The following is a 21,227-nucleotide window of genomic DNA, read 5'->3' as shown; positions in this document are numbered from 1 at the left end:
AGAGAGTACAAACATGTGACCAAGCCTGTCGACTATGCCATAATGTTATTACATTAAGCCACTGGAACAATTACAGTTACTGCGTCAAAGTACGAATTGCTGTAGGGTGCACAGAAAGCAAGTCTTAAGAATTTCGCTTGCTATTTTGCATCTGTAACGGGTATTTTATATAACTTGAAGAGATATTAAAAGTCCTGTGGTAAACTTTAGACGAACGAGGCCAATAGCATATTGTTAATAGTCGACTTGAGTTTCTCATTTCAGTCGCGTACAGTTCTTGTAAATCGAGGGAAGAGAAATGAAGCCATGCAGAGCTGTGTAATAGAAAACGAGAGGCTGTCGTATGCGTCACGTTTTATCAAAATGCACTCTCGGACTAAATTTGGAAGCTGCTACATTTTAGGTGTCGTGGATGCCTTTTGCTTTCTTATTGCGGGCACACAACTTTGAAGTTACAGAACGTTACAGAACGGTTTTAGTCTTCAGTATTCACGTCGAACTGTAACGAAACATATGTTACATAATGGCGTCTCTTCATTACTTGCGATGGGGTGCATGTCACTTATCATAGCGATGGCATTATAACAATTAAGAGTATCGCCGCGGCAGCAGGCGATGCAGTGCAGTCAGTACACGAGTCGAACCTAAAGTATCACACTTAAGTTTAAATAAACATTTAAGGCTGCTGTACTTACTTTCTCTAATTGATTTTTTTGCTTAATCACGACGCAGCTATCATAACATTCTCCCGCTACTACTACGCTTATGTAATAATAATACTCGGTGAAACGACAAAGAGAAAGGATCCGCAATGAACAGCTAGCAATCGAGGAGAGTCTGTAGTACACAGGGATTGATACTTCAGGCTCGCTCCGGCGATCGCCTTTGGGAGTTTGGAGAACGGTCCCGATAAAGTGGCAAAATAGCAACTTCGAGAATGATGCGCGCTCACTTCCAACTCGCTGCGACCTGTGGCGTGGCGGGAAAGCTCGGGCAATTTGCGAAGCACCTGCGGTCGATTTGAAAGGGGCGTGTCAAAAACCAGAGAACCCCTTCCACAAAACTATCCACCGCGCTTCGTGATGCCTAGAACCTTTCTTTCCCAGCGACCTGCGATTCTCGGAAACTACAATCGGAGGCGTGCCCAATAATCTCGAGAAGTTTGATAACTTTTAACGAACTCCACGCCTTGAGGCTATCGCTCATCCCGTTTTCGTGTATGTGCGTCCGTCTGTGTAGTGCACAGGTTTACACGGGCGAAACATCCCTGTGACGTATGAGTCATGTGATGCGTGGCGTGCTTCGATACTTCCAATAATGCAGTCGGGTCACTGATGGGAAGTGCTCACTACCCCGTACTCCATCCTTCCCGCATGCATGACTGACTAGGATTGTGGACGTTAGCAAGATAGCAGCTATGACTACGATGCCATGGCTTTTCCTTTTGCTGTGTCCTGGTGTGTTCTGTGAATACGACGCTGCAAGCATACGGCAACGGAGAGAACGAGAAGGTAAGCCGTGGTCGACATCTTATAAAGCCGTATTATCACATTCAATACTCGAATTATCGTTGCCTCGAAAGAAGCCAGCTTCAATTTATTAGTACGAGACACCTTTCCCCATACGTGGGCTGCGTTTTCCTGTGGATTTCAATGGGCGTTCGTCCCTTGCTCCATAGAAAACGAATCACACTTCGTTGCTCGTAGGCCGCGGACGTGTGAAGCCCAACTGCCATCTTCAACAACTGACAGCAGCGCCCTGCCGCAGAGCTACTGGCAGATAGGGCAGGGCTGGTCTAAGAACGTACCACCGCTGGGAACGGATATGTAGACTTGGCATTTACAACCATAATTTGGCTGAAAAAATATGGGCAAGGACTTTATTGATGAGGAGTGATGTTTCAAAGTTTGCTTTTCACGTGGTAGGCCTAACGGCATCAAATAAAGGATAAGTGTCTGTGAGGCCAGGAGCATTGATATCCTCGTACACGTAATCTCATATGGGCATATTATTGAGAGAAAAAAAAGCACCAACAACAAGAATCACGGAAATGTGAAGTCAATAGCAATACATTTATACTCACCCTAGTTGTTCTCTCTGCTTGCAGTACATAGAAAACGCATCAGTGCCTCTTTCATGTTTTCTAAGACATGTGACGGTCTTGTAGAATATGCGCGTTAAGATTTAAAGAAACATTGAACATTTAGTGCATAGGTGTTGTAGTCAGCCATACACAAGCACGTGCACGTTCAATCAAACATTGGACATTGTTATATATGGAGCTGTTTCCTGCGATTACTTCGAGTTCCCCAAACCACTTCGAGTCGCAGCACAGCTAATTGAGGAATGCCGAAGCAGGAAAGCACATTCCAGAGGAGCGGCCGAGCAAACAAGTTTAAGGCAACAAGTTTACGTGCCAACAAGTTCGTGCGCCGCCGGGATTAGCAGGTGGGCCTCGGACAATGGAGCATGAGCAGCCCTCCCCTTCTCCTCGTTAGAAGTGCATTGCCAGTCTGCGAGGCAAGACCACAGAGAGCCGCCAGGTGTGACACCGCGACACGGGCGCCTACCATTGGCTGAAAGTGGCGTCATCGGAGCGGACTCTCCCATTGGTCAAACATGACGTGACTTACAGTGCTCGAAGGGTTTATAAGAAGCCTTCCAGAGAGACCTGAGCATTCTGGGACAGGCCCTGATTCCCTGATTCACCTCTCTCGAACTTCTTGCCGCGGGCCGCAGCGTTGTTGTGCCATTACCACAAGCCCGGATTCCGAATCTGCAAGATGCGGAATCTATCCTGCGAGCGCCATAATTCTCCCTTCACAAGACAAGATGCTGCGCCGTCGTGCGGGAGAAGCCTCGGCGAGCAGCGTGTTTAGACGTGTCCGCGTGTGCCAGACGGCCCGGCGCCGCACCTCCCTTGCCTGGAGGTCACCGCGCGCGCGAACTTTGAACCGGGTGGCCAGCGCGGTCGCTGGTTGGACCCCTCGGACGACCGTCGTGTGCTGACTTTGTATTGGGCCGTTTGAGTGACAATGGGCCTCGGGGATTATAAAAGCAGCGACACGCCGCTCGAAAACAGGATCCGCCGACCCCACCGGGAGAGAGTGTCGCTCCCGACTGGGGTGAGATGTGTAACGCGTTTTCGCCGGACGTCGTCGTGCGAGAACAGTCGCGTTTGTTGTGAGCACTCGGCCCCAGTGCCGACCCGTTCATGTCCTGTATGATAACCTGTATATAATGTATAAAGTCCCTTTTGTTATTCTCATCGACGCCAGGCTCGGAGTCATCGCTACCAACGCTCTGTCACGAAACGGGTGACGAGCGCTACGGGACCACAAAGCCGTAATCGTGGTGCAGCGGTACAAGTTCGTAATACTGGTGGCACCGGTTGGAAGTTCGTAATACTGGTGGCACCGGTTGGAGTTCGTAACACTGGATGGCAGCTACGGGATTGACCGGCATCAGCTACCTCGGCGCGGTGAGTGCCTGAAGTTTACCTCAAACACCAGACTTTCTTTGACACAGGTTATAGTAGCTTAAGGAAGGATTTGGTGTTGCATTGTGATAACCTTGTGTGTTTCAAGCCTAGTAAGAGTGTTTTGAAAACCAGGGGATGCTGAGGGGGTAAACAGGGCAGTGTGTGATATACTTGCATATGTGTTACTAGTAGTGTTATAGTAGCGTACGGCAGGTATATTCAAAAAGGGTAAACAGCAGGAGGACAGTGTGAACGATGGAGAAGTACAAGGTGAAGGAACTTCTCGAAATTTGTGAGGAGTTGGGCATTGAGTTGGGCTCAACCAAAAGAAAGAATGCGATCCTTGAGGTCATGAGGACTGGGGACGTAACGGCTGAGGAAGCCGCAGAGGCCTTGGCGGGTATCAATGAACGTCGGGAAAGGGAGGAGAAGGAACGTTGTGAGCAGGAAAGGAAGGAAAATGAACGACGGGAAAGGGAGGAAAGGAGAGAACAGGAACGTCGCGAAGAGGAAAGGGAGGAAAGGAGAGAAAAGGAACATCGGGAGTTGCAGGCAGAGAGGGAGCGACGTGAGCACGAGCTTAAAATGAAAGAGTTGGAGACCCGAAATAGCTCGCCAGCGCCTAGTCTCACTTCTAACGTTCCAAGAATACGCGATCAACTTCCACCCTTTGTCGTCGGAGAGGATATGGCCAAATACCTCGTGAAATTTGAGCACGTGTGCGAACGGAATAGCATTGAGCGATCCCTCTGGGCACAGAATCTGTTAGCGTTGCTTCCTGGGGAGGCATCAGACGTAATAACTTGCTTATCGAAAGAGGCGTTTGAGAGCTACAGTGATGTGAAGGAAGCGCTACTGCGGAAGTACAAATTGTCGCCCGAAGCTTTCCGGCAGAGGTTCCGGTATGCAAAAAAGGGTAAGGAGTCGAATGTTGACTTCGCGTTTCGTCTAAAAGCCGACTTGGTGGAATGGCTGAAGGGCGAAGAGGTTTACGAAGACCGCGACAAAATTGTCGAATGCATCGCGTTGGAGCAGTTCTACCGTTGCATTGATGAGGATGTCCGGCTCTGGCTGCAAGATAGGCTAAAGGAGGTTAAGCTAAACAAGGCAGCAGAGTTAGCGGAAGAGTATTACACCCGCCGCAGCTTGCACAGCAAGGCAGTGCGCATAGAAAAAGCAGATAGAAGAGATGGGTTTTACGGGAAGCCCGACGAACGGAAGGAAATCACGCGTCGCGAGTTTCGGGACGACGAGTCCCTTCCCAAAGAAACTGTAAGGGATGGACAGAATGCATCTCAGAATGATGACGATGGTCCGAAACAGCGAAACGAAATGACGCGTTCTTTTGAAAAACGGAGACCGTTAACCTGCTACAATTGCAAAAAGCAAGGGCACATCGCTGCAAGCTGCCCAGAGAGAATTGCTTTTGCAACGATACAGGAAACTCACAAAAACATACGTCTATTGGAGCCCTATGTGCAGGAAATTAAGGTAAACGGCAAGAAGTGCCGAGCACTGCGGGACTCTGCAGCAACTATGGACGTTGTTCACCCGTCTTTCGTCTCCTCGAGTGATTTTACGGGAGAGTGCGTTAGGATACGGCAAGTGGCCGAGAAGGAGAGTGTCTGTTTACCGATCGCAACGGTTAGCATTGAAGGAGAATTTGGGAAACTTAACACCGAAGCCGCTGTGTCAGCCGCCCTCCCGGAGCAATTTTCCTACCTCTTCTCAAATAGCTCGGAGCAGCTGCTGAGGGATCACGGCAAATCATTCTTTGCCGACGTGGCGTACATGGCCCCCACGCGATCCAAAGCGCGCCCGCTGTCGAGGGAACTTGACTTAGCGTCGGTGAGCGAACAGCGGTGCGGCACACGGACCGATCACGGTAACTTGAGTGGCGAGCAGTCACGGGAGAGGCAGAGCTCGGAGGCTGGCCTAGACGAGCGGGTCCTGGAAGTGAGTGGGAGTGACGCGTGCAGTGCTAGCCGCGATATAGACTCGACGCCGCAATTAGGCGACGCGGGCTCCACACTCGCTCCGGTTTCCGCCAGCCGGCAGGAGCAGGCTGCAGTTGAAAGAAAAAGTCTGATTCGCGAACAACAGGAAGATTGTTCACTAGCCGATCTGAGGAAGAGCGTCAAACGGGGAGTGAAAGAAAAGGGGGTTTCATTTGGCAAGGAATCTGGCTTATTGTACCGCCGCTACACGGATAAGCAGGGTCGCAAATATAAGCAGCTTCGGATTCCGCGAAAATATCGCCGGGAAAAATGAATGACCTCATTTGCTTCCTCAGAAGTATGTTTTCGGTCCAAAGCGATTTCAAGGGGACCATTCTATTTGTAATTATTATTGCTGATTAATAATTGTTTCTATTTTGTTGTGTTGATGATTTGAAAACTGATTGTTTAAGCCTTGTGTGCTAGATCGTACACCTGCCTCTTGTTGCAGCGGGAGAAAAAAAAAAGGGGAAAACAATTTAGTTAGGTTGATTTGAATTATGGCCTTGTCTGGTGTTTGACGGGAGACAGAGGGCACTTGTTCGTGTTGGGTGTTGCCTTTTGCCGGTCGGTTTTGCAAGCTGCAGAACGACCAAGCGGGACCAGTGGCGAGAAGCAAGGTCTTAGGAACGACCCGAGCGGAGCTGGTCAAGGTGCCTTGGCGACGACGTGGTGAGCAGAGCTCCTGTCCTGGCGAGTCGGACCTGGGCACGTGATGTTACCTGGCGTCCCGACACTGGACGTGAACTTGGACGAGCCTGACGAACGTGCGCGCCTGGCATCCGAGCCACGTGGAGGCAGCTCGTCTTCCCGGCGCCTTATCTGAGGGCGGGGATGCTGTTGTGCCATTACCACAAGCCCGGATTCCGAATCTGCAAGATGCGGAATCTATCCTGCGAGCGCCATAATTCTCCCTTCACAAGACAAGATGCTGCGCCGTCGTGCGGGAGAAGCCTCGGCGAGCAGCGTGTTTAGACGTGTCCGCGTGTGCCAGACGGCCCGGCGCCGCACCTCCCTTGCCTGGAGGTCACCGCGCGCGCGAACTTTGAACCGGGTGGCCAGCGCGGTCGCTGGTTGGACCCCTCGGACGACCGTCGTGTGCTGACTTTGTATTGGGCCGTTTGAGTGACAATGGGCCTCGGGGATTATAAAAGCAGCGACACGCCGCTCGAAAACAGGATCCGCCGACCCCACCGGGAGAGAGTGTCGCTCCCGACTGGGGTGAGATGTGTAACGCGTTTTCGCCGGACGTCGTCGTGCGAGAACAGTCGCGTTTGTTGTGAGCACTCGGCCCCAGTGCCGACCCGTTCATGTCCTGTATGATAACCTGTATATAATGTATAAAGTCCCTTTTGTTATTCTCATCGACGCCAGGCTCGGAGTCATCGCTACCAACGCTCTGTCACGAAACGGGTGACGAGCGCTACGGGACCACAAAGCCGTAATCGTGGTGCAGCGGTACAAGTTCGTAATACTGGTGGCACCGGTTGGAAGTTCGTAATACTGGTGGCACCGGTTGGAGTTCGTAACAGCGTCCGAGTTGCTGCCGGCCCGTAATGACTGTACGACTGGTACTTGTCGCTCACCTTCCTGTATATAATGTAGAATAAATACTCCCAAGTTTGGTTTTCATCCCGAAGTCCGTCCTTCGACCCCTACAACATGTACCATCAACCACAAAATTTCACGAAACACGAGATCTCGAAAAAAAGAGCGGAATATCTGCGCAATCTCACAACGCAGCTTAGTATTCTCATTTACAGCCTCTACCAGTATATGTGAACACCATTATGATGTTCGGTTTTTATTACTGCTATCGCAGGCTGCTCAGAAACGGAACGTTTTCCGAGATCCCGTAGTCCGTTTGTGTTTGATTGTAGATGCACATCGAAGTCACCTACTACACGTTCTACGAAGCTTGAAGGCTGAAGCATTCTCTATGCAACTTCCACGCAGGGTTTATGGAGAAAAGGTGAAGTATATTTCCCTATTGCCTACACAGACTTCTGCAGTGCTTCCGAACCTCCAGTCGACCCTGCTGGAAATCGATAATAATTTTTTTTCCTAATTTGTGTTGGTAATTTTGAAAACACGATAACATTCATTGTTTTGATCGTTGACGGTATTTGTCTTCAGCTATCTTCAGTCGAAATGTGTTATTTCAAGCATTAAATGCATACAAGCAAACGAGCACAACTACTTCGACGTGATAATGAGGCGAACGGCTTGACGAACCTAGCAACATTGAAGTCCTGAGGTATTACGAGAACTTCTGAAAAAACGAAGAGAAATGATTCACAGCTCATACACCACCACTTGCGTAATTTGACAGGTACTGCGAAGATCGTCGTTACCGAGGGACAACGAGCGACGATGCACTGTCCGTCAGCCAAAGACAAACACGTAGCGCTCATACAGTGGTTCAAAGAGGACGACAAAGGACCCATATATGAATATCAAGTACTGCCTCATCTAGACTGGACGCACTTCGAGGTAAGTCTTACCTTGACGAATGCTTTCTAGATTAGAAAACCATTATGAGCCGCTTCATGGAAGCTTTCGCCCTCCAGGCGCCTCTTGAACACGCCTGTGTAAATTTCCCCAAGTCTTTGTAAGCGTGCGAGTTGGAAAACCAGTACACATCTCTTTTTATTTTTCGTCGCAGTTGCTAAAATTTGGTCACTCGTCTACTTCCAGATAATAAATCCACAACTACAACACTGCAATACCTTAGGTAGTTAGTAGTGGCCAGATAAGTGCGTCCGCCTCAAGTGGTGGTTAGAGTCGGCGAAGAGACTTTGTGCAATAAAATAGGCTGAAACGTGCGCTCTCAGCCAGATATTGAGAGTTTCGACACCATGTTCGTTTAGCCCAGCATTTCTGTTTGCTTCTATACTACGTACTGCTACTCAGTCTTGTGTACTAAGTTCACGTCCAGTGGGAAAGATTACAAGTGGAAAAGATAGCCGCACGACAACTCGGCCGCTGCCCTGTCCATTGATGGCCGAATGGCCACAGAACCCATGCATGCTTAAGGCGACGCAAGCGTTCCTGCGCTCATTGAAGAAAACTTGAGTTCGCGGTCGGCTACATGTGACTACGTTAGTGTTCGCTATTTGCGAACGGCCTTTCACGCTCTGTGACTTTTGACTGCGGAGTCTCACGACATCGCATTAAGCCAAGCACGCCAGTGGCCACAGCGAGACATGAGTGCAAAAAGAGTGTGAGAAGGAAAGAAAAGGGCAGAAAGAGATTGCTAACTTTACTGTTCTCGCTTCACTTCTCGGCTGCACTTAGCCAACTGGGGACGACACTGGTGAACACACCTTCTTTTCCTCCTTTATCACTCCATCTCTTTCTTTCTTTCTTTCTTTCTTTCTTTCTTTCTTTCTTTCTTTCTTTCTTTCTTTCTTTCTTTCTTTCTTTCTTTCTTTCTTTCTTTCTTTCTTTCTTTCTTTCTTTCTTTCTTTCTTTCTTTCTTTCTTTCTCTCTTTCTCTCTTTCTTTCTTTCTTTCTTTCTTTCTTTCTTTCTTTCTTTCTTCAATCTCGCCTGACAGTGGTCGCGAGTTCGCTGAGCCTGCTGTTGTCTCCTCAATCTCTTCCTTCCAATGTGGCAGATTAGAATAGCTTTTCCTTCACACACATTTTGTGCTGTTGCAAGGCCTTTAGTCGAGCGACATACGCGCACAGTTGCTACACTCATGCAGCGAAAAGCACATGGTATGCGCCGGCTGGAACGAACGAATATTTTTGCTTACCCGTGCTTTGTTGCAAAGTATTCACATCTCTCGTTGGAACGCTGCAAACAATGTTCGAGACACACTAATGTAACTAACCTGCGACAACCTGTGGCGCTCACAGAACACTCACCGCAAGCTGCCCCATCAGCATCGCCCTCGCCCTGACTGGCAAGGCAGAGCGTTCTTTCGCGGTGGCCACGAAGACAGCCCGGCACTGACCGTGACGAAGCTCGGCCCGCGAGACCAAGGGACGTATGTTTGCAAGACGACCTTCAAGGACGGGGCTTCCAGGACACTGGCAACTTCCTTGTTTGTCGTCGGTACGCACTTGCGTGGAAGTTCGAATTAGCCGTACTATTTTAGGACCTGAGGCATGCTGAGGTGGTATTCTCGAGCGATCACGTTTGGGTATGCCATCACTTTCGCGAGAGTACGCGTGATTCGGGAGAGAGTGCTCTGAATTATATGACCGACGCGTCCTCTGCCAAGTCACGCAAAATCTTTAGAAAGTAATCGTATCCTCAAAAAAGCGATCGCTCGAGAATAGCGCCTCTGGTCTTTTGTCGCGTATTCAAATGTGTTCGTCATCTACAATAAAATTTACCTTTGACTGAAGAGCAGCCGAGCCTGCCGAGCATCCTTATAACGAAAGGTGTACCCCTGAGTGAAATACGCAATCATGTCCGGGATGTACGTTTAATGTGTCGCTTCGCAGCGACAATTCTTTTAGTGTCTTGGCCTAGCGCTACAACTCTGCCGTTATCGCAACTGCCCAGATCACTTGCGAGTATTCCGCGGTCTAGCTACTCTGCGTCAGGCGCATGCGCAGCTGGAGTAAGCTGGCAAGTTCAACTGGCAGCTACTACTAATCGGCCCGCAGCTGTAAATGTTGAATTCTAACGCTATGCTAAAGCATGTAACTGTCATAATGAACTTCCTGGGTCGTAACCATTGGTGCCAAGCCATTGGTGCCACCGTCATTGGCGCTCCTGTCATTGGCGTAACAGTAGTTTTATTGAGCGCATCAAATTTTTCGGCCTAATCACCTTGCCTATAACAACTTACAGTCTAGCCGCCGTTTGCGAGACAATTCCCATCTTTTAACTCTTGACCATGCAAATTTCCGCGTGTCTCACCGTTAGCTGCACTTACGCCATGATGGGTATGCGTCAGGTCGCATTTTGAGTTCACAACTGGAGTGACTGTTCCTTACAAGTTCGCGAATTTATTGGCGTAATTAAATCTTGCGTTGGACTGTTTCTCTTAATCAAGGGCTCTTGTTCGAGAAATATTCTCGCTTACCACGCAGTGACTATAAGGAGACATAAGGCTTGCATTACCATGAACGTGCTCTTCGAAAATTTATGGCGTATACCACATCGTCGTGCTTTATTAGGCAGCTTTATTATCAATGTCTAGAAGAATTTGCAAAGCTTCTCAACTTAAAGGCAGGAAGTGGAGCTTCAGAACACTGATTGCGTAAACGTACGAGGTAACCGGTGACCCATTAGGTTAACATGACAGTTACAACGGTAAAAGAAATGCAGTTGAGAGGTGATAAGATGAAGCCATGACCTGATAGAAATGAGTAGAAATAGAATGGTTTCGAGTGATGTCGACGGGGGTTATTGTATATACAGACTCCGAAAGAGGCATTCTTTTTTTCACCAGCAATAAATTCGCTGATAATGAAAAATAGTAATAATAATAAAAGACGATTGTGATGGTGATGCGCAAACTAAAGGAAATTACCTTTTCACGGCTCCTTTCTCAGTGCAGAGGTTAAACATTAACCGAGAAGCCAGAATAAATTCATTACGTAAATTTTTCTTAGTGCAGACAGATATTTAATGTATGCAAACGCGTTTACCATGTGTGCATAATCTTCGCGACGCATGATGTTTGCGATATTGACTGAAAGAAAATTTTGGACAATGTAAAAGAATTACACTCGGATAGTGTAGAAAAACAGCAGCCTCCATGAAACATTTTGTGTTTGAAATATTATTGGATGCACCGGGAAAGCAAGCAATATAGACAGGTGTAATACCGTAAATTGAAAAATAAAGAAAAGGACATTGCCGTCACCGGTCGTCAGAAAGGACGCATTTCTCAGAACGCGCTGCCTCTATGCATGACTTGGAAGAGCGGGCACCCGCCATAGTTGCTCAGTGGCTATGGTGTTGGGCTGCTGAGCACGAGGTCGCGGGATCGAATCCCGGCCACGGCGGCCGCATTTCGATGGGGGCGAAATGCGAAAACACCCGTGTGCTTAGATTTAGGTGCACGTTAAAGAACCCCAGGTGGTCAAAATTTCCGGAGTCCTCCACTACGGCGTGCCTCATAATCAGAAAGTGGTTTTGGCACGTAAAACCCCAAATATTATTATTATTATTGGAAGAGCGGGCGCCAGCCTCGGCTGCCCATGGCGAACTGAAATACCTCGGCGGTGACGTGCTGGGTATTTTGTCGTATCCGCCAACCACAAGGTGCATGCGTCGTCTGCGGAGAGGCAATTTAAAGAAAATTACATATTTACCAGCCCGGAAAACAAGCCAAGATTTCTTCAGTATTATACGCATGATACTTACTGCCTTTATTGGTATACATACTGGTATTACTAATCTGTACAAGCCGAAATTTCGTTGCATTTGTCCTTTAACAGATCATCGTTGAAAGAGCACCGTTCACGATTGCAAGCGACCAGGAAAAAGCAATTCGCGCCGAAAGAGGCAGCCGCGAATTTTTTTTTTTTTTCAAGATGCATGTACTTAGGAGCACAGTTACCGCGCTCGCGGTTGGTAACCGCTAACGGGAAAGAGCGCACTTTAGTGTTTTTTTTTTGCGAGTTGCTGTTTAGAGTATAACAACTGCAAGCGTTCATCTTATACAGTGACATTTGAGCTCGCAAGAGAGAGTTAATCCGTTTTCTGAGAAGAAATTTTCACCGATCTATTTGCCTTCAGGGTCCACAAACCAGCCAACCATTTTTGACGAGAAAGGACAGGAAGTCCACGGCATTGCAGGACCTTACATGGAGGGTGACTCCCTGATCCTGACCTGCGAAGCCAATATGGGTGAGCGTCTCACTCGACGATTCATGCTGTCTTTATCCTATGACTCGTACATACATATTGGGTAGCGACACAAGCAGTGGCGCACTGCTAATCCCGTTCCATGTACGACGCACAACAAGGTGGGCCATATTTGCAAGTATGTCCCGCTTAAGTGAAACCTATATGTAAAAAAGATCAAGATTTTACACTTAGTTGCACATTTGTGGGGCGAAATGAGGAGAGAGATACAGTAGCAGTGGCGACGAGTTTCACCGACGGAGAAGCGGACGCCTAAGGGCAAGTGTACGTTCCGCTTAGTAAGGGGTACCTTATGGATCTTAGTATAACTTATACTGAACGCTATCAAAAGTGTAGTGTAGTTAGCGCAAGAATACTAGATGATAAAACTACAAATAATCCAACTGCAATGGAATAATTTCAGAAAAGGTCTATCTTTAGTGAATTTTCGGTATCACTTATGTCGAAGGGTTTTCGTAGCGCATAGAGAAATTTTAGTAGTGCTGGCAGAAGGGGTGTACAAAGAAGTTCTCGCACGTCCTTCCTCCTACTCATCTCGTTATTCTCAGGCTTGCGCTTGTGTATTAGACGGTGTCCTTCGTGGTTTAAATGTGTGACCAATCCTTTTGCAGATTTTCGCTTGACGTGGTATTGGAACTCGGCTGCCACAGCCGGCAAGTTTCTTCGGGAGGCCAACAGCGTGTTCTCGCAGTCGACGCTCACGCGGCACAACTTGTCCCGGAAGGACCGTGACACCTACGTTACATGCGTTGCCACCAATGCGCTGGGCGCCACATTGAACAATACCATCAAGCTGAATCTCTGGAGTGAGTCGATGCCCTGAATGACGCCATATTGTGGTATTTCTCATAGGAAAAAAGAAATCAAATCCTTGAAGTGCGTATTACAAGAGAGTTATAGCTCAGCGAGCCATCGCGCCAGCGAGCTTAGCGGGCCAGCGTAGACGCCACTGCGCATGTCGCACCGCGCATGCGCACTGGCATGTACGCTGGCCCTCTGGGCACGCTAGCCCGCTGACTCGCTGGCTGGCTGAGCTATAGCTCTCTACAATGACTATCGAAAGAACAGTGACACGTTAAGTAAATATATCTGGTGCACAGAGCATTATCGTCAGCGAAACATTTTACTGCGACAGCAGTTACTAGCTTAAAAGTGGGCCTGCTCTGCCCGTACTCCCGTCTGTAGCTTTTAGTAACCCCGTATGCCATTGGCGTTATCGCGCCATTGCGCACTTCTTCTTGCCAGCCCAACCATTTCTCACCCTCAGACTTACTATTTGTGATACGGCGAAGAAAAAACTTCTTGCGCCGCAGCCAGCGGACCGGGGAACTTCTGGCAGTACAGCCATGCGTGGTTGATAGTTGGACAAGCTAACCACAGATCAGAATTGTGCATAACTTATTACATTTAATTAATTACTCGTAATCAATCCAATATATTGGTAACTTCTTAATTTAACGATGACTTTGTTTACTCATTAACGCTCACTGGAATGCAATTACTTTTTTTTCTGTAATTGCGCGCAACCAGATATTTTATTGACGGCACAAGCTGCAACAGGCGAAGCATCTTTGGTGAAAACTGCAGTATAGAATGCTCGAGATCGTGCCACGCAGCTGCCTCGCGAATGCGCAAGTTCAGACAGGCATGCCCGGCGGCTCAGTATTGATTTCCTCGTCTTAACGCTTCACCAGATGGTGGCCGGCGAATTAAACCGGCGCTGGTATGTATCCATAGTGAGGACCACTTAGGACGTTCATGCTAGGAAATCACTTAGGGGCGAGTTTTGCAGCTTTTAATTAGGTAGGAGCCCAACGAGACCGAACTAGAAGTCTCAGCAACAATGAAGCGCTGCGCCTCATAGAGCCACCGGGTACTGAGTAGGCGTAATATTCTGGGGAAGATCCAAATACGTTGCAACACCGTCCTAACCCCAAACGCACACATCAAGTGAATTGGCTAACCTCCTTGTCTTTCTTTCTCTTTTTGCTCCTCGAGTGAGTTTTCAGTGTCACTGCAAATGTATTTGCTACGAAAACGAGGGATGATGACCTTGTAAGTTTTTATAAGCAATTGTTATTAGCAGATAAGCAATGTATGAAGGGCTGCAGAAGGCGTACTGAAAATGTCATGTCAGTTTGTTCTGTGTACTGTATACTATATGCAACGCCAATAAATATTCAGAGGGAAGTAACGTAGAAGTAATCAATTAGATTTTATTAATTACTCAATTACTTTAGCATGCAGGTAATTGGTTACTGTAATCGAGTACATTTTTAATGGAGTAATTGCAAATGGTAACTTTTTTTTCTGTAACGCGTACAAGTCTGTCCCAGCGCTTACGCGCAACTTGCTCTGACGGCATTTCTTGCTGTGTTTTCACCACGAGCGACGCAGACTCGGAGAATTGGCGTCTGCATATGTATTTCTAACGTAAGAGAAAGCAATATGTTCACGCAACATAGCTAGTGCGTTATATGATTGTTAACAGCGCGGCTTTCGGTGCATAAGTAATTCCCAATTTTCCTCTCAGAAAGCCAGCATTGTGCAGTCTCCGGTGACCATCAACAAAATGCCGACGTCAAGCCACCGGTGTCGCTTTTGTGCCATTACGTCGCCATGCTATTATTGCTGTCGTCGTTGATGTTGTCATACCGATGTCGAAGTTGTCATTTCGCCGTCGTCATTGTCATTCTATCATCGTTGTCGTGTCGTCTTCAAGCGACTGTCGTAGTCGTTCTCACTGCATACAGCTGCGAAATTCGCACAGGATCATACGAATTGCGGACAAAGTGGCGGATACGCGTATAGTGGAGTCGCGGAAAGTAACTGATGTCGCAGCATGCCCGCGAAGCCGCAAGAATGACTAAAGTATGCTGATTGTTCTTTGAGAAGAGAGAAGAGTTCTCAATTTTTTAGCATACTGGATAGGCATGTTATCGAGGATATTGCAATCGGATATTGCAATTATTGGTGTTCCTTTCTTTTTCTCGTCATATCAAAGATATTGTTACTAAAAAACAGTTCATAGTTCAGCATAAAGCTTGCTCATTGAGCAAGGGAAACATTAGGCAATGTTTTTGTTGATACTTCTGTCAAACTGGAAACAAAGTATTGGCGGGTAAAAAGAGGAAGCAGCACGCGCAGTATACAGAGTGTTGAAGTATTGCAGTACTTGCTTTCCGTTACATTTTTATACATTTATATGAAAGTGTGAATTCGATGTAACGTTAGAAATTTTATCCAAAGCATTTTCTAACAACTGTGGTACATTTAAGCGTTCCTCAATACTACGGGTAGTTTTTGTAGCTCTGTGCAAGCACACGCAGGATCGACAAAGTATTTACCACTCTCCGTGGCTGCAACGTGTTCCAGAAATCTAGGTCTTTGTTACATTTGCGCTAAGTACGGCTCAAGTTCCAAAAAGACAGTTCACAAAATGCACACGTCCCTTTGTTCTAGCGCCTGCTTCGGCAGTGCGTATCCGGGCTCGGCCTTTCAAGAACGGCGTACCCGCCAGCGTAGAGTGCGAGGTGCTGGGTTCGAGACCTACTCCCCTCGTCACGTGGTACGTCGGCGGCGAAGGTCCTCTGGACGCGACGTTCACCCACGTGCAAGACGACGCCGATGTTGCCACCAGTGTGCTGACGTTGACGCTGTTTGCCAAGGACCGTGGCAAGACGATCATGTGTGTCGTCGCTCACCCGGTGACGAAGGACCGGCTGAACGCCAGCTTCGTTGTGGACGTTCACTGTGAGATTTCTATGTTATCTGTATACCTGTGCGATCGCAACTTTATCCGAACTATGATGAAATCTGTAAAACGTTTCAGCGGAATTCACTTGGAAGGAAACCATGAAATTTGAGTTACCACGTAGAATTAGCAGAATGAGTACACTTTACAACAACGGAAGGTCGAAAGGCCATCCTGGGCAAGTTCGTGCTAACCTGTTTCTCAGAACAAAAGAAAGCAAATAAACTAATAAAATATAATAAGGAGGAGAAGAGGAAGTCATCTTGCTTAAACATCGCGCTGTTGGAACATGTAAAACTAACCTTTAGACATTTAAATAATATGGAGACTTGAAGCGATCTACAGTGGTCGAGCAAGGGATGTTTCAGTCTACAGCCAACGTTTCGATAACGAGACTCCTCTTTAACTCTTGTTCGACCACTGTCGACAAGCTTGGACCCATGCGAGATTAACATAAAGCACCCGGTAAGCTGCAGTCGAAAACCAAGCCCACTCATCCCACGATAACCTTCCTACAATAATTTTATATATAGTACCATAGCCGCAACTTGTGATTCGGAACATTACATTGAAGCAGAAGACACGCATCTTCTCTATAAATATAGCTCCAACGACAAGCACGTAAATGACCTAAGCAACCGGTCATTTATTAGGTATTGCGCATCGAGCTGAAAGTATGGAGTGTGATTCTGGTTTATAAATCATATAGCATTTGGCAAGTTTCTCATTTAGGTGAGTTCTGGTGTGCACGGCTAGTTCGTCTACTGGTGACCTTCTTGGTGGCACGCGCCCGCTTTCTATCTTGTTCATTTTCCTTCACACACTTTCAATGTGTTCTAGCATTCTTTCGAAACTAACCGCGATTTCTTGTGGATGTCTAATCCGTTTTCATATCCCCATATCTAAGACAGTGCAATAAAAGACAACGGTAGAAACCACACTGTTGTAGGGTACCACCGAGCGACGCGTGGCAATGGCAGTACCGGTGTACTGTTGGTATACACTGGTATTGTGTGGTACCGCGCGGTAGCACGGCGGTGATGGATGTGTTATCGCATTCTTCCCGCGTGACAGTTTGCATTTTGAGAATGTGCCGCTAAACGATGCGCCTCTGGTCGAAGATGCTGCACCCAGAGGCGGTCGCAGAAGCTTGTACGGAATTCCGAACTGATCCTTGAGGAAGTGGCGCTCGCAATTCGAAGGTTGGCTCCCGCGTACGGGGCAGGGATGATGGTAAGACGAGAGCCACGCATAACACATAGTGAAACGCAGCGCCACAAAAAACCACCTCCCAATGCAGGCTAAACGCATTCTTGGATAGCAACCGGGGTGTGTTCATCAACTTTCGCCACGCCAAAGGCACGCCGTAGTGAGGGACTCTGGTACAATTTTTACCATCTGGGGCTCTTTAACGCGAACCTGAATTTAAGGACACAAGCGTTTTTTGCATTTCCCCTGCATTGAAATTCGACCGACAAGATGGGGTTCGAAACTTCGACCTCGAGCACAGTAACGCAACGCCATAGAAAGTGGGCTACCGCCGTGGGTTTAAAAGACAGTTGAAGTCAAAGAGCGACAGTCAATGAATCGCCACTTGAGACAAACTTATGCGAAAAGGAACGAGAGCGCCAGTTTTTTCCATTCACTCTCGCTTTGCATCGCAGACAAGCCCTCGCTTCGACTGACTGTCAACGCCACGAGAATTGATTCTGGAGAGGACCTCTTCATGGAATGCGAAGTGGACGCCAACCCTCCGGCGAGGGAAGTGAGCTGGCATCTCAGTGGCCGCCTCTTCAGTATCAGCGAAGCGCCTGGCGTCCCGAACGCTTCGATTTCATTCACCAGGGCGCACCTGGATCGCTCAGACTCGGGGAGCTACCAGTGCCGCGCATGGAACAGTTGCGGCGCATCAGTGAGCAACTTGGTTGCCGTCACTGTTACCGGTGCGAAAAAAGAACTTTTATTAATGGAACAAATCCCTTTACATTGCTAGAAGAAAGTCTGAGGCTCAAATCACTCAAAAAAGAAAAAAAAAGCACAATTATATTGCTGCACGGGAGCTCTAATGCACATTTTGTCTTTCTCCTAACCTACATTTTCTAGCTCTTGGAGGCGTATTGAGCAACTCGAAGAATGTCAGGAGAAAAACAATAGCATTGACAACTCACTTCGTTGGCAAAAGTGAGATGCCTTTCAATCATCGTTTTTTTTTTCATACAGGGATGGTGGAAGACGGTGACAATAGTGATATAATAAAGCGAAAAGGCGGGGAAGCAAAGAATGGTTAGATCGTTAGGATGGCGGCAAGAAACATGAAGCTAAAAAAAAAAGATACAGCATAAACCGCGCGCCATGCACACATTGGAGCGTCGAACGTCAGCGTCAATCATAGTCTCACGCTCCACCAGTCTCCAAGAAGTGCATAACTCTTTTATGTTACTGGCAATAGGCGCTTGTCGCTAGGGTGCCAAAATCATTTCTTCCGCGAAAAGATTGCTTCGACGGACTTACTCTTATGTGGTGTGTAGCGCAAACAACGCACACAAGGCTACACAAGGGAATAAGAACGCATAACGCAATGGTCAACACTGCATAGATTACATCCCAGCAAAAGCATCTGTCACAGGCTGCTTCCCAGAACGAGGCAGATTTCGCTGGGATGTAATCTACATGATGTGTTGTTCTTTTCCTTTATATATATATATATATATATATATATATATATATATATATATATATATATATATATATATATATATATATATATATATATGTCATGACCACGTGCGATAATGATGACGGCGATGGTTTCTTGAACAACGCCGCGAACCCGCTGTGTGGGACATGGTAAGAACCGGGTACTATTTTAATAATGAGAGAGCATTTAAATTCAAGTGTGAAAGAAGCCAAGCATAAACAAAATGAAATGAACATTTGGTTGCCTTTTCTATTCGAATTCTCTGTCGCCTTGCGTGCTCCGTTTACGTTATAGATCATATAATTTAATTTTGACTATGGCCGATGAGTTTGTCCTTAATTTTATGCCTAGCAGGCCTATTAGCGGTCACTTGATGACTCCTCCTGTAGAAGGAGACCGATATATTCTATGTAAGGTGTCCATACCTTCAATTTCATACGTGTTGTGAAGCATGTAGCGACCTCAAATTGCATAGGAACAATAAAATTCGACACGCAGACAAGGACCAGAGGTGAAGGGACACGGACAAGCGCAACCTCTCGAATCCGATCCTTCGTAGTTGAAACTCCGATCAAGTCAACTCCAGTCGTTCGAGATATTAACATACTAGGCAGAAGCACAGATACCACAGCTCCAGAAGCAATGAAAGCCTTCTATATCGTATGAAGAGGTAGCGCATGCCTGACCAACAAGTCGGTTTATGTGCAAGAAAGAAAGAAAATGTACTTGCGCGGCCAGTTGTAACGTTTTTATTGTTTCGTTTTGCGACTTCTGCTGAATCATTGCGCACGCGGTGGTACGTGCTTATATACAAGTTTGACGAAAACGAATTTAGTAGAAAGTTTGAGCTTGTTCGTGTCCCTTGACGTGTCACGTCCTTGTCGGCGTCGCCCGTTTTATTCTTCCTAAGCATTATGAACGAACTTGCCCAGCAACGTGTCTTTAAGGCGAAAGCCTTAGGTGTCTATATATGCTGGCGATGACCGTCGCCAAACTGCGCCGTGACGAAAAATGGCCGACGCCGCACAGAGTTAAAAGGCGCCAGAAAGCACTCGGATGGACGCCACATTTCTCGAAGCGGTTCCTGTAAACAAAGTAAATTAGTGGCTTTGAAAAGAAAATTTGCTACGTTTCGGTCTCTAGGTGCGAATATAGGCCCGGGCCTCCGGTGCGGGAGACTAGCACGCTTCCCTGAAGCCACGGCTGCTCCACGGTTCTGGCTTACTAAAGGTGTGCCTATAGTGCGTGCCCGATTGGACACGTGACGTCACAGCCATCTCGATGACTAGTGCGTGCGTCATCGGGAGGCGCACGTGACGGTGGCGCCACGTCATGAGTGCGTAAAATGACCGCGTTGATGACGTTCCGAGGTCTACAAATGGTATAACGCCTTCGCATTTCCCGACGTAAGCAGTCAGGCGTCTGCCGAACTTTAAGTTTAGTAACGGCTGTCGCGCCACGTGTTGCTGCGCAGAAAAGCTGGCGCGCGCACTCTGCGCATTGACGTCACAGTCGGGGCGGCGGCGGTAACGGCTGTCGGCGGCGAGCGACGGAGGAGAGCGCGTGCTCTTGCGGCTCGCAAGTGCGGCTCTGCGGGAAAAGCACGCGCCGCATCGCCTTATTAGACAGTTTTAGTTTAGGAAACGCAAGCGGCTTGCGCACGCAAGAACTAGGGGCGCCGGTACTGCGCATGCGCGGACACTTGTGTCGGGGTCTGCGCATGCGTAGTACCGGCGCCCCTAGTTCTTGCGTGCGCAAGCCACTTGCGTCCCCTAAACTAAAACTCTCTATCGAGTAGGTTGCCTTAGTGCCATACGTGTACTTCCCATTGCGGCTCGCTATTCCTCGCGAGAAGTCTATTCACGGATTGTATAACTTAACGCATTACCAATATTTCTCACGAAGTAGTCTAACCCCGATTGTATACCTTCATGTACTACCATATGTGCAGCAGGCTTTCGCCTTCTTGTGTTACGAGAGTGCTACACCTGCCGAACTTTACTGGACTCTAATTGCGGGCAGCAAGTGAGCAGCCATAACGACTACAAGTATTACGTACATATGAATATGATAGAACGTGTCTGATGGATACAGTATCCGAAAGACGCATATAGTGTCTTTCAACAGGAAATACAATGCTTTCATAACGTGGTGGACAAGGTCGCAAATCTACCGAACAAAAAAAAAGGGGGGAGGGGAGCTACTGCGATTGTGCTGTACAGAGGTGTGAAATGATGCTGAAACGCTACGCTAAAGCAGACACCTAATATGCGACAATTATTATTTTTCTCTCTTTCTGCAGGAGCGGATGGCTTGTCGACTCTACTCACGGCTGACTTTCAAGTGATCGCACTCTCTGCTCTTGCATCAATAACATCGCAAGTCAAGAGTTTTTGATGCGAATAAATCACCAAACAAAGTCTAACTTTTTGGTTTTCAGAGGTTCAAGTTACGCCATAATA

General features: G+C 47.6%; 1 protein-coding gene and 1 long non-coding RNA gene across 2 annotated transcripts in view; one reads left to right on the top strand and one right to left on the bottom strand.

The window, feature by feature from the left end:
• LOC135906396 (uncharacterized) overlaps positions 1 to 9,485 on the bottom strand; it is a 91,995-nt gene extending 82,510 nt beyond the window's left edge. Inside the window, exon 1 of the long non-coding RNA XR_010565709.2 lies at positions 9,349 to 9,485. This is a non-coding gene — a long non-coding RNA (uncharacterized lncRNA). The remainder of the gene's footprint in view (positions 1 to 9,348) is intronic.
• Positions 7,714 to 21,224, top strand: LOC135906395 (cell adhesion molecule 3-like). Its single transcript, XM_065437777.2, has 7 exons — positions 7,714 to 7,971; positions 9,340 to 9,538; positions 12,185 to 12,295; positions 12,925 to 13,119; positions 15,776 to 16,066; positions 17,732 to 18,010; positions 21,068 to 21,224. The coding sequence occupies exons 1-7, from the start codon at positions 7,852 to 7,854 to the stop codon at positions 21,160 to 21,162; spliced, it is 1,290 nt and encodes a 429-aa protein (XP_065293849.1). The 5' UTR covers positions 7,714 to 7,851; the 3' UTR covers positions 21,163 to 21,224.
• Positions 21,225 to 21,227: the final 3 nt, after the last annotated feature.

The sequence above is a fragment of the Dermacentor albipictus genome, chromosome 5 (assembly GCF_038994185.2).
Source record: "Dermacentor albipictus isolate Rhodes 1998 colony chromosome 5, USDA_Dalb.pri_finalv2, whole genome shotgun sequence".
Taxonomy (NCBI): domain Eukaryota; kingdom Metazoa; phylum Arthropoda; class Arachnida; order Ixodida; family Ixodidae; genus Dermacentor; species Dermacentor albipictus.
The sequence above is the reverse complement of the archived record's forward strand: the minus strand, read 5'-3'. Positions and strand labels throughout refer to the sequence as shown.

Coding starts and splice junctions, on each gene's coding strand:
- LOC135906395 (XM_065437777.2), top strand. CDS start 7,852: ATGCACTGTCCGTCAGCCAAAGACAAACACGTAGCGCTCATACAGTGG. Junction 12,296..12,924: donor GACCTGCGAAGCCAATATGG/GTGAGCGTCTCA, acceptor ATCCTTTTGCAG/ATTTTCGCTTGACGTGGTAT. Junction 16,067..17,731: donor CTTCGTTGTGGACGTTCACT/GTGAGATTTCTA, acceptor TTTGCATCGCAG/ACAAGCCCTCGCTTCGACTG.